This window comes from Gasterosteus aculeatus, chromosome 7 (assembly GCF_964276395.1).
Source record: "Gasterosteus aculeatus chromosome 7, fGasAcu3.hap1.1, whole genome shotgun sequence".
Lineage (NCBI taxonomy): Eukaryota > Metazoa > Chordata > Actinopteri > Perciformes > Gasterosteidae > Gasterosteus > Gasterosteus aculeatus.
In genome coordinates this window covers 3855375-3867982 of record NC_135694.1, presented here as the reverse complement: position 1 = coordinate 3867982, position 12608 = coordinate 3855375, and the positions used below count along the sequence as shown (strand labels likewise).

Sequence of the window (12608 nt, the reverse complement as noted above, 5' to 3'; positions counted from 1 at the left end):
AAATATAGGCATTGGAAGAAAACATGTTCAAATAATTTACTAGATAGCAATCAGTATTTTATTGTCTTATTTTGGCCTATTTCTATTTAAATAAAAAACAATGACAAATACTGAATTTTGAAAACGTATCTATAGGCTAAAGAAATATTTTTGAATGGTCCATTTCTGTGTCCCACATATCTGCCTATAATCCCTCTGCAAATTGGCATCTGCCTCAGCGTCAATAATTGGTACCCTGATAAACCCGATCAGCCATGAAAAATTAGCACATCTGGAGGAGGACCCAAAGAAAATCTCCCTCTCTCTCCCTCCTCCCTCCCTCTTTCTCTCTCTCTCTCGCGACCACGTCGCGCGCGTCGCAGACAATCCCTCCACCGGACAGGAAGCCAAACTTTGAAGCTTTAGGGAACAACAGCTGAGGCTTTTGTCAACGCCGGCTGACGATTTTCGGACTTTTTCCACCTCTAAGGGAGTTTGTGCAGAAAAACCCGCCCGGTGCGCAACTGGTGTCCATGTGGAAACGAGTCCTATGCCATGATTTAAAAAGCACCGCGGAGTAGTTACTCGACTTTTTTCTTTATATCTTTTGTTGTTATTTTTCTTCGCCTGCTGTCTGGACGGCGGGACTTTAGTAGTAAAGCAATTTTTTCCAACGTTTTTTTGGGGGGGCAGTTTGCAGATAGAAGAATGCTGCCCCAGATCCTCGCCCTGGCCTGTGGCCTCTGCTGCTTTGGTTTATCCTCGGTCACTGCAAATGTGCTAAAAGCAGAGGTAAGTCTGATGGAGTATTTACTTTCAACAATGCCAAGTAATCCACATACGGTTTGAAAGTCTGCCCCGTGAGATGTTACGTGTGAACAATGTAGAATTTTAAATTTTGACAACATTCCTGGAGGATATAAAGCGTTCTACTTGTCTTGTTTCACTCGTGTCCGTACGGTCTTTCCAATTGTCTGTAGCTTTTTTTTCTTCTAATCTTGCAAAAGCGAGGAACGGCACTGTTTATGCTGCTGTGTTTATTCTGCCTCCCTCAACGTCTCCTGGAGTTTATCTTTCTGCACTAACAGCTGCTTAGAAGACGCCACTTGTAACAAGACACGGAACTTCAACCAGAACAAATGGTCACGAGTCAAAACTCTTGTGAAAGAGGAGATCCAGCCGTGCAGGGGCAGTGCCCAGTTTGGAAACCTCAGCTGAGCTGCTTTGTTCTGTGAAGGAGGGGAGGGGTGGGGGGCTGGTGGTGGTTTTCGGGGGAGTGCGTGGGTGGGGGTAATGGTTTTCATCTGCTTGAGGAGAGCGCAGGAGAAGCTGGTCTGCATTCACAACAAGCCGGACATGAGGGAGACTGGAAGTGCCGTCAAGCCCTCATGCAGCGTCCTAAGTGATTGGGCACCAGGGTCATGGGGTCAGGGGTCAGGGTTCAGTCACGCTGCACGCACGAGGTGATTCTCTGACGGGTGGCCGCAGTAAAAGGCAGCCGTCTGGATCAAGCCGATCCACGCAGCGAAACGAAGAAGAAAAAAAAAAAGGCCGAGCGAAGGTGCCCGAGGAGTCGACCTTAGTCACTGACCGCAACCTGCCGGCGTGTGAGTCAAGCCAGACGTGGTGGGCAACGCGGGACAGTCAGACGGTTTGCAAGACGATGATGAACGTCCGTCGACAACGTGGGAGACACGGACACAACACCTGTAATGCGTGTATCACCTCGGGGGAATGAGCATCGAGCCCAGATTTAATCAGGCGCAGGTTGCGGTGACGCTGTCCGACACAGAACTGAAGCAGGACGAGGATGAGAATCAATTACGGGTTGAGGATTACATCACCTAAGTCGCTGCACGTGAACCCTGTGATCAAGAGACAGACGCGTCTGCGTGCGATAGGAGAAACACAGTGAAAACAAGACCAGGGTTGACATAGATGTTTGTTTTAAAATGTTGGGGGGTGAGGTAGCAGAAGTCCGACGGAGTTTGGAGGAACTTTGTGGTTTCTCAGCCTTGCTCAACATCTGAACGTCCCTCCCTGACGTTGCTCTGGCAAAGCGAACCTCCTCGATCCACGGCGAGTGAAAAGAGAAGCAGCTCCACGGGAAGCGAGACTTCCACCATTCTCAGAATCGCCGCGTCTGTTTTCATTCACCGCTCTTGCCTCGTCTAACCCTGGCGGCAGTGAAAACAGCAGCGTCTAAAACAGGGTCTCTCCGTGAAAAAACGCACCGGAGATTTTCCCCGTTGCCATCCGGAGACACGCGTCTCGTGATGAAAACACATCTGGGTTCAATGGTCTTTATCTGCACCAGAGTGGCTGTTGATGAAAAGCTGCTCTCGAGACGTCACTGAAGAGATGCGCAGACCATCGTATGGATCGACCTTAATGAGAAACTGATGGACTTCAAGGGAGAAAGGGAGATTATCTTTGCTCACTCACTGTTTGGTTCAAACACAGGAAGTTTACACTGTGATGTTAAAAGTGCAGGTTTTGAAGTTCTCTGGTGCTCAGCTGGTTGGATTCAACATAATTTAGGCCAGATGTGCATTCATTTCATCATGGACATGTTGTACTTTTTACTGGATGAAAAAATATGTTATCGTAGCTTAAAAAAGAAGAGGCACTGTCACTATAGTATAGCATGTTAGAAGATTTGCATTACAACATTTAAACCATCCCAACTCCCTTCATTGGCTTTTTTTGTAGCTTTGACTGCGTCGCCAGCGTCTTCATCAACCAATCACCAATGGAGTTCAGACAGTTGTCATGGAGACAGTTATTGTATCATAGCTGAAAATGGATGCATATAATAATATTGATTAATATCAAGCATGCAGTATATTAATGGGTCATTCTGCATAATACGCATCTATATTTTTTGATATATATTGGTTTATTTTGCTCCTTTTTCTCTCACATACTACCACTACTTACTGAACTAAATGATCTAAATTCTTCCTCTGCCACCACTAAACAGCCAGTATCTTACATTTTACTTCATCACAATTCATAAAATATTATTTGCTCCTTTTTATATTTGGGTTTGTGAAAAACTAAAGCTGCCAAATGAAGTGGAGTAACAAGTATAAATGATTCCTTTGAGTTGGTGTATGTGCAACATTTGAGTCAGGACACTTTCCACTACACGTCAGTTTGTCGTTTTTATTTTGCCGTAAAATCAATGTCTATTTCAACGGTGCCTCCAGTTGCATCACTGACACCATAGAAAACGTATTCGTGTCCCAGTAACGTTCGGCTTGCAGGTAAATGAGGTTTCACTAAGCCGAATATGTCACTTTAATTAACCTTTCTGACCCAGTAGGAATGTAAATTCGGAAAACAAATACATTGCATGGCGCCGCTGTGAGCGCTAAGTGGGTCAGAGAGGCATAAAACGAAGGCAACGTGAGGTTCAGGCCCTCATGAGCAGAATTCTCAGTTTTTTCCGTTGGCACCGATCTAGAGGAACAACTGACTCAGTCCCTTAAATTCAACTGCAGCCAACCCCCCCCGCTTCTTCCTCCCCCACCTCTCTTCTACCGCTCTTCTTTCTAATGTCTTTACCTCTACGTCTTTAATACGACTCTGCATCATCCTCTCGTCCCGTCCGCTCGCTTTCATCTCGTGCAACATGCAGCTTGAAACAAATGGTGTTTTGACACTTGGCCTTTCCTGCAGATCTAATTGAACACAGGGTTAATTATACACAGGCTCGCGTCATTATGGCGGTTTGATCTATCTATATATTGCGCACACACAAGCACCCACGTGATGAATATGCACGCGTAGGGACGGTTTCACTTCCTGTCATTCGTTTGTTTCACCAGAGCTGTTATAAACGCACAAGGGGATGTTTTTTGTAGGAACTTGTGGTTTGTGATTCTTCATCTTTCTGCCTACGGAATACTCAGCCTCATGTGGGCGCGAGTAAGGGCGTGTGACGCCGGTTGGCACCCACATGTCCTGTGATGGGTGACGGGACATTGGCGCGTCACACGCATGCTTCCCGGCATCGCGCTCAAATTGTTTTGCAACTGTCGATTCTGAGATTTAGCGTTGTGGCTCCATATTGACCGTCTCTGCCAGCTCGTGCTTATTTGACTCTGAATAAATTGCATCCAGAGATCAACTGAAGTATTTCCTGCTGCGGTAATCTGGAGGTGGACGCCGTTGTTTAACCCTAGTCCTGAAATGTTTATTTAACACTTGGCACGCTGTAAACATACAGCAGACAGGAGGGCTTGTCATCAAATGAGCCCACAGCAAACTAGAACCACGGGGCTCCTGTTCTAGCAGATTGCACAGCGTGGGAGGAGTCGGGGGTAATTAATGGAGGGGGGGCCCAGTGGCTCATTGTTGCCCCGTGGCCCCCTTGCAAGGCAATACAGTCACGTTGAAGGATGCGCTGAGGATTTAGATGTAATAAGATGTTTATGATCTTGAGAAGAAGATGCTTAGAGGTCGAAGTGACTTTAATCACTTATTAATAGACATACAATAACTGGGATTAAGCTGCAAATAATGATTGCATCACTTCTGGAGAATCGCCTGATTATTTGCTCTAGTAATTGACACAATTGCTCACAATTACAAGGACAATTTGCTCACATGACGGCTAAATGATCATTGATGGGTCCGATCAGTAAGGTCAAAGTGGGGTCACAGAATACATCAAATCATCCTGTTCCACCAGCTTTTCCCTCACGCAGGTTGAGCTCCAGTGTGCATTATACTATCAGACCTCGTGTCACTGCGCACACGTGCACGCACACACATGCACACACACACACACAGGAGCGTGTTTACCGAACCACACGTGGTCGCGTGGCGCAGAAACTCCGAGGCCAACAATACCCGCCATGTACCAGTCTCAATAAAGAGCGGCTTTGATGGTGGCTGCTGGGAGTTCCCGGGGGGGGGGGGGGGGGGGGTGCATGCTGGGATACCTGGCGTCTCAACCCGGAGGTGGTGGTGGCGGCGGCGGCTGTGTGTGGAGTAGTTTCGGGACTGGGGGGGGGGGGTGTTTTTATAGAAGCAGACGCGTCACCACACTGGAGCCACGGGACACACTAGCAGTAGTCAGCGGCGAGGGAGGGGGGGGGGGGGGGGGTCCATTCGGTCAGATTGAGTCAGAGAGAGTCGTCGGGGGTAAATTAGATAAATGCCTAAATAATCCATGATAAATTGTGAGTCGAGGGGCGGGGGGTGCAGAAATGGAGGGAAGCGGGGGGGGGGGGGGGGTAAGTTGCCTCTCTGCAGGCCGTCATAAGTGAACCTTGTTCTCTGGCCTCTCGGCCCGGCGCACGACTAACAGTAGCTGTGTGTGTGTGCCGGGGCAGCAGCCCGGTAGTCCACTACCTTTCCATCCCCATCCAGCCCCCCCACCCGCACCCCACGCCGGCTTTTCCCCTCGCTGGTCAGGGGCTTGAAGAGGAGGAGCCAGAGAGATACCTGAAGAGGCGCCAACAAAGGGATTCGTGCGATACAGATGTTAACTCTGTGTGAGTGAAGATGCACAAGTGGTAACGCGCACAGTCCGAGATGCATTCAAGCGCCTCTGTCCCAAAATGTGGCCATGAGATGAGCAGACTAAGCAGAACGTCTCTGGACTCCTGCCTCACTTACAGCGCTATCCGTCATCTCACCCCGCTTTCCAAAAGAAAACAAACGGACCCCAAATGGTGGAACTATTCCTTTAAGTCTGAGACCACCTGCAGCGGGCAGTGGAAAGAATGGTCCTCCCTTTCATCAAGATAAACAGTGGTGGTTTTTGGTCGACTTGAAGGCAGACAGGGAGAGAGGAGGACAGACATGGACGTTACAGGGAGATCTTAAACTTAAACTTTGAGGAACCCAAAATGTTGCTGAAAATGGGATTTCTTTCCAACGCCACGGCGGCCGGTGTTCTTTGGCTGCGATCGTCTAGACTTCTGGGGTCATCGTAACTGGAATTACACCAGTGTTTTCAGATCTTGTGTTTTATTTGGCTTCTGGTTCCTCTCTCGTTCCTCCTTATGACACCACAACAAAGCCCCCCCCCCTCGCGCAAGCTCAGCATAAATCAAAGTTCGGGCTTTTAACAGTTCATAAACAGGACGACGTCACAGTCACACGAAGGAACGAAAATACATTTAACACGCCGACTTGTCAAAGTCTGCGTCGGTTTCTCTCCCCCGTTTAACCCGGGTGACGCAGGCTCAAACACGCCGTGAGGCGACTGGAAGAAGACAAACACCCGCAGGTTCACACAAGCGGCCGATCCCTTCTGTTTTGCCGACTAAGATGTTTTCAGATGGGGTTTTTTGTTGTTGTTTCTAGCGGGTCGGCCTGCGAGCAGTTTTAGAAATTCTCTTTTCTGTTGCAAAAGTGCCAATTCTGCAAAATGAAGTCTCCAAAGGATAATTGGTGTGTTATAGACTTATTCCTCTTACTTAATTTGAATAATAGTATATATATATATATATATATATATATATATATATATATATATAGTAGTCTCTCTACAGAAATTAGATACAATGTACTATGGTAGTTGAAATATCACAAGAATATACATACAATATATCCTACATGCTGTTCATGTTTCAGATTTAGTATTTAATATATTCCTGATTATCTGCCACTGTTATACTTGTGTTTTCTAAACAGAATGATGAAGTCAAGACTCAGGATGCCAAAATAAACACTGAAATAACATTGATCAACCTCTCTGAGGTGCCATTTATTTCATATATCTTTTGCTACCGTATGTTTTTTTTCCCAACGGGAAAGGGAATCATTTCGGTTGACATGTAAACAAGCAGATATTCACGGTTGTCTGTCTCCTGCAGGGTTGGCTGCAGCAGTACGGCTACCTGCCTCCAGGTGATGTCCGAGCCCAGGCCATCCGCTCGCCAAAGTCCATCGAAACAGCCATTTCAGCCATGCAGAGGTTTTACGGTTTGACCGTCACCGGCTCCATAGACACCAACACGTTAGAGTGAGTCCTCGTCGATGTTTTTTGGGGCGGGTTTGGGGGTTCAAATCAATTGGAAAGTCTTTCAAGATCAGATTATTTGATGATTTACGGGTAGAGTTAAGATCAGTAAAGAACGTAATCAAACATGTCGTTCAACTATTCACTAAGAACTGGGATTTTTGTTTCGCGGTCGTCAGGGCGATGAACCGGCCGCGCTGTGGCGTCCCGGACAAGTTCGGCCCGCAGCTCAAAACCAACCTGAGGAGGAAGAGATACGCAATGCAAGGTCTGAAGTGGGAGAAGTCCGAGGTGACCTTCAGGTACACGCCCGCGCTGCCATTGTGAAGCACTAAGAAGCTTTTGTTTTGAAAGCTTCTCTACTGTGTTGCTGTGCGTGGGCCCTGAAACTCCGTCCTCTCCGTCCTCTCCGCCAGCATCCAGAACTACACCCCGAAGATCGGAGAACAAGCCACGTACGAAGCCATCCGGAGAGCCTTCCGGGTGTGGGAGGCGGCGATCCCGCTGACCTTCCGGGAGATCCCCTTCAGCCACATCAGCGGCAAGGTCGACAAGTACGCCGACATCATGCTCTCGTTCGCGGAGGGTTTCCACGGCGACAGCACGCCGTTCGACGGCGAGGGCGGCTTCCTGGCTCACGCCTACTTCCCCGGACCCGGCATCGGCGGAGACACGCACTTTGACCTCGCCGAGCCCTGGACCACGGGGACCGCCGACCAGGGGGGTGAGAGAGGGAGAAAACGAGCACGGGGTCACCAGGAAGTCCCGGGGCAGGAGTGAAAAACCAAGAAACCAACTGTTATCTCCCCCCTCTCTCTCTCTCTCTCTCTCTCTCTCTCTCTCTCTCTCTCTCTCTGAAGGAAATGATGTTTTCCTGGTGGCGGTTCACGAGCTGGGTCACGCTCTGGGCCTGGAGCACTCCGGCGACCCCTCTGCCATCATGGCCCCCTTCTACCAGTGGTTCGAGACCGAAAACTTCCAGCTGCCGTTCGACGACCGCAGAGGCATCCAGGCGATCTACGGTTGGTAGTCCTCCTGCAGGACGAGGGCATTTATTGCTGCTAAAATTCCAGTTTCACTTTGTATCACAAACACACACACACACACACACACATATATATATATATATGTGTATTTATAGTAGAGGTAGATGCTCCGTTGACATCCGGCTTCAGGTCTTAAACCAAACTATGCAATGAAAACATTTAGATTCTGACCCGTTGATGGCGTCATCTGATTGTTGCTGTGAGACGTTACTCATCTCAAACACCTCTCACCCTTCACCTCCCCCCGCAGGAACCAAGTCGGCGGCGCCGCCTCCTCCCCCACCTCCCCCGCCTCCCCCCCGACCCACGAAGCCGTCCACCCCCGACAACCTGCCGGACGTCTGCGGGGGACACTTTGACACCATCGCCATCCTCAGGGGGGAAATGTTTGTGTTCAAGGTACAGCGTCTTCTCAAGGCGTCAAGCGAGGCGTCTTCGACTTGGTTATTTGTCTAGTTAGTGACGACGTTAACGAGGCTTCCGTTGCAACGCGGCGCCACTAATCTTCTGTGTGTTTGCAGGACAAGTGGTTTTGGCGCGTGCGTAACAACAAGGTGTTGCCGGGTTACCCGATGACCATCAGTCACTTCTGGAAGGGCCTTCCCTCCAACATCAACGCCGCCTTCGAGAGGGACGACGGGAAATTTGTCTTCTTCAAAGGTACGAGGTCACCCCCGAGGTCAGATCGAGACCGGGTTGGCGATGGCCGAGTCCCCGCTGATCGCCTTCCTGTCGTCCCCAGGTGACAAGTATTGGGTTTTCAGCGAGGCCGTCATGGAAAAGGATTCTCCCAAGAGCCTGAGGGACATGGGCACCGGTCTACCCAAAGACAAGCTGGACGCCGCTCTGTTCTACACGCCGACAGGACAGACGTACTTCTTCAGAGGCAACAAGTGAGTCGGCCCTCCGCCGGCGTTTCACAGCACGCGTTTTTTTTGCAAACAATTTCTCTCTGATGAGAAGATTGATAGGAAGCCTGTCCTCATCTCAACGGACAAAAGGCCGGGGGCGCGTCCTCTATGGAACGAGTGTTCCTGCAGCGCTTGTGAATTGGATGGAATCCGCTTCCCTTTATCCAAGCAGACGCTCGTGTAGTAACCTGTTGCTACTCTCACATCCCACATTTCAGCTCTCTGACTCACACTCTGTCGCTCCCTGCATGAATAAAAAAGAAACCACATTCCTAAAAAACACCAGCGAGGACATGAGCTTCGTTCCCCCCCCCCCTGTTGTGTGACTGTAACCCCCCCCCCTGGAAGCTGTTTCCTCCATGGATATTTAATAGTTGTGTGCCTTGGTGTCTCTTTTGCAGGTACTACCGCTTCAACGAGAAGACTCGCACCGTGGACAGCGGCTACCCGAAGCCCATCAGCATGTGGACCGGGGCGCCGGATAACATCAAGGCCGCCATCATGAGCCAAGACGGATGTAAGTTAGAGACAGATGCAGGATGCTCCCATCAAACCCGAAGGAACCAAGCAATCCGTTAATGGGGGTAACAAGCAGCAGCTTTGAATCTAAACTATTTATTTCCCTTCTCCTCAGCCTACACTTATTTCTACAAAGCCAACAAGTACTGGAAGTTCAACAACCAGCACATGAAGGTGGAGTCGGGCTACCCCAAGTCCGTGCTCACCGACTGGATGGGCTGCGAAGGCGAGGAGCCCAAGACGGTTCAGGAAGACGCGGCGTGGGGCGGGGCCGGCCCGGTTGCCGTGGTGATCCCTCTCCTCCTGCTGGTGCTGGTCGTGGTCACCCTGGGAGCGCTTTTGGTCTTCAGGAAGTACGGCACGCCTCGACGCCTCCTCTACTGCAAGAGATCCCTCCTGGACCAGGTGTAGACGGAGACGGAGGTGGGGGGTGGAGGGGGGAGGAGGAGGAAACTGAGAGGAGGAAGAAATGGAAGAGGAGGAGACGGCGACCGCAGAAATAATAATGGAGGATCGGAGGGGAAAATGGGAGGTGGGGGGGGGGGGGGGCAGCAATGTGTTCAGTGTTGGGTGGTTTGTATGTGCCACAAAGGGGAGGGGGGGGAAATAAAGGCCCTAGCATATGAAATCAGGAAAATGTGTGTTTGTATGTTGGCTATTTACATAGAAAAGGGGAATATACAAAGAGACTCATCAATGAATCTCCTCTCGCATCCCAGGTGTTAAAATCAAACAACCCCCCCTTTCCTTCCTTCCTTCCTCTCCTTTAACTGGACGACTCCAGCTGAACTGCCGTCTGATTCGTGCGTGAGATCGAGATCTGTCTTTCACTTTAGGTTTTACTCACAAATTCATCCTCTGTCAAAAAGCTTTTGATGGGGTTCAAAATGTATTCAATTTTTAAAGGGACTTTCTTGCTCTTGAATCCACTGTTTGGGCAAAGTTGTGATATTCGGCAATGTGGTATTTCTTAAAAAAAAAAAAAAAAGTACAGCAGCACCAGTACCTTTTGAACCGTGTCAGTATAGATTGATGCAGCTTTTTAGACATGCATTAATAGGATTAGTAATACGTATTTGTTTATCCAGCAAGTCAGACTCCAGAGGGGATTTTCTTCCTCGATCGCGTCCTTGCAGACAAGAATCCTTCTTTTAGGTGTTTTAACCGCAACTTGATTCACAAGCATTACTCATCCTTCAGTGCAAGCAGTCAGACGGGACAAAGATTATTCTTAAAAACGTGACTTTTTAACTCAGTTTTCATACATTCCAGTACATTTTGTTGTTGACCAATAGGAGCAGAGCTGCTGGTCCAAAATGCGTCAGTAAGCGGTACATTATAGTGCAATCTTTAATTATTATTGTTTTTATGGTAAATTGTTGTTATTATAAGTATGGTTATTGTTATTATTGTTCTCCTGGTAAAGTAATAGGGACTTTTTTGTTTTGTTTTGTTGCTTTTGTTGATTGTCATTGGGAGTCCTGCTGGACAGAGGCGTAACGTGACAACGATGGGGACGGATCCCAGTTTGCACTCAGCATGTGATGGATTCCATCAGGGGGCTGAACGTGAGTACGGGTGGTTTCTTTTTACTCACCTGGAACCACTGAGACGTCAGCGCAGAATAACAAGCGATGCTATTTATGGACTTTGAGGGTTTGATGGTGCTGAATGATTTTTTTCCTTCTTTTTTGAGGCGGATTCATTTAGGTAATAACAATGATAATGGTAATGATATTTATAATGATGATCATATCAATAAAATGGAATGAGATTTTTTTTTTCTTGCCTGTTTTCGCTTTTGTATTTCATTGGGTAAAAAAAAAGTCAAAAAACTGCAATTTTAGAAATAGAAGACTTTTCATTTATGCAATGTCTGTAGTTTGTTGGAATCCTGCTTCCATTTCGATTTGAATTAAGTGAGTTTACCAACCAAACTACTCTGTGATTTATGACGCACTTTGACAGCTTTTATCCCAAAACAACTACGGTTGCGTGCTTAAATGTGTGCTCGCTGTCACTCCCATTTCTTTCCCAAATGGAGCTGATGAAATCGTCTGGACCACTTTGAGCTCGTTTGGGATGATTTCATCACTCCGGCTCGTTTCCTTTCAGCCTGAGCTGCTGCGAGATTGGCAGTCTTAGATGAGCCTTCCTCTTTTTCCGTTCCGTCCTGCTCTGCGTGGACGATGATGTCGGCCTGTGGAGATGAGTTCACGCCGAGTGGTTTCCATTCACCAACAGGGCAATCGGTTATTAAGAAGCAAAAACAAAGACAAAGGGAGGAGACAAAGACTGGATGCGGCTTCTCCGTCGCTGGTTGTTTTGGACGTTGAGTCAGCAGCACGAGTCGGAAAGAGTGAGAGAACGCTCACATGCTTCAGAGGAGCTCTTGCCAACTGAACATCTGGTACTCTGGAGACATCTGTGTGTGTGTGTGTGTGTGTGCGCAAGTTTCAGATTATACGCCGTTTATTATAAAATTGTGTGAAAAGGAAAAGAAAAGAGAGGAGGCCAGTCAAACTAAAGTTATTTCACAGGTTTGGGGATATTTTTCCTCCCTCCATCTCTCCTATTTCCTCACCCGCTGCAGAGAAATTGCTCTTTTTATGAGGCTTCGGCCTCAAACCACAAGTATCTCTGGTCTGTTTTTGCTCTCTTTCTCCCCCCGAGCTCTCTTTATTTAACTCTTCACAATCAGTCCGCGTCGGCCGTAAACGTCAACAGGATCACAGCAAACAAACGTCTTAACTGCAGTTGAACATTACTTTCATGGATTTACATTAGCGTGTAAAAAGAGCCTTGTGGAGCATCCATCCAGTCGGGCGAGACACGTTGTAGAAGATGCTGCTGATCGTTGGAAGGGAAATAAATGGAGCACAAATTTCTCCCTTGACTTTGTCTGCCATGGATCTGCTCTCCGTCATGAACGCAGATGAGACCTTTGTCGGCTTCTTCCTCTCTTTCTCCCCCCATCTTACCCCCCCACCCGTACTCTCTTTCCCTCTCTCAGCTATTTTACAGTTGAACTCGTAGATCCCGGAACAACCGTCCAGCTCAGCACTTCTTCGTCCGTGCCAGGCAGGAAGCGGCCGGGACGGCTGCTTGTAATTCCACCTTGAGCTTTGTTTGGGTGACCCACATTATGGCAACATTTACTTTCCCCTGTAA

At 48.3% G+C, this 12608-nt stretch overlaps 1 protein-coding gene across 1 annotated transcript; it reads left to right on the top strand.

Annotated features, from left to right (window-relative positions):
- Positions 1-173: 173 nt before the first annotated feature.
- Positions 174-11216, top strand: mmp14a (matrix metallopeptidase 14a (membrane-inserted)). Its single transcript, XM_040181065.2, has 10 exons — positions 174-771; positions 6816-6964; positions 7141-7263; positions 7378-7685; positions 7822-7983; positions 8258-8406; positions 8529-8667; positions 8750-8900; positions 9320-9435; positions 9553-11216. The coding sequence occupies exons 1-10, from the start codon at positions 688-690 to the stop codon at positions 9846-9848; spliced, it is 1677 nt and encodes a 558-aa protein (XP_040036999.2). The 5' UTR covers positions 174-687; the 3' UTR covers positions 9849-11216.
- Positions 11217-12608: the final 1392 nt, after the last annotated feature.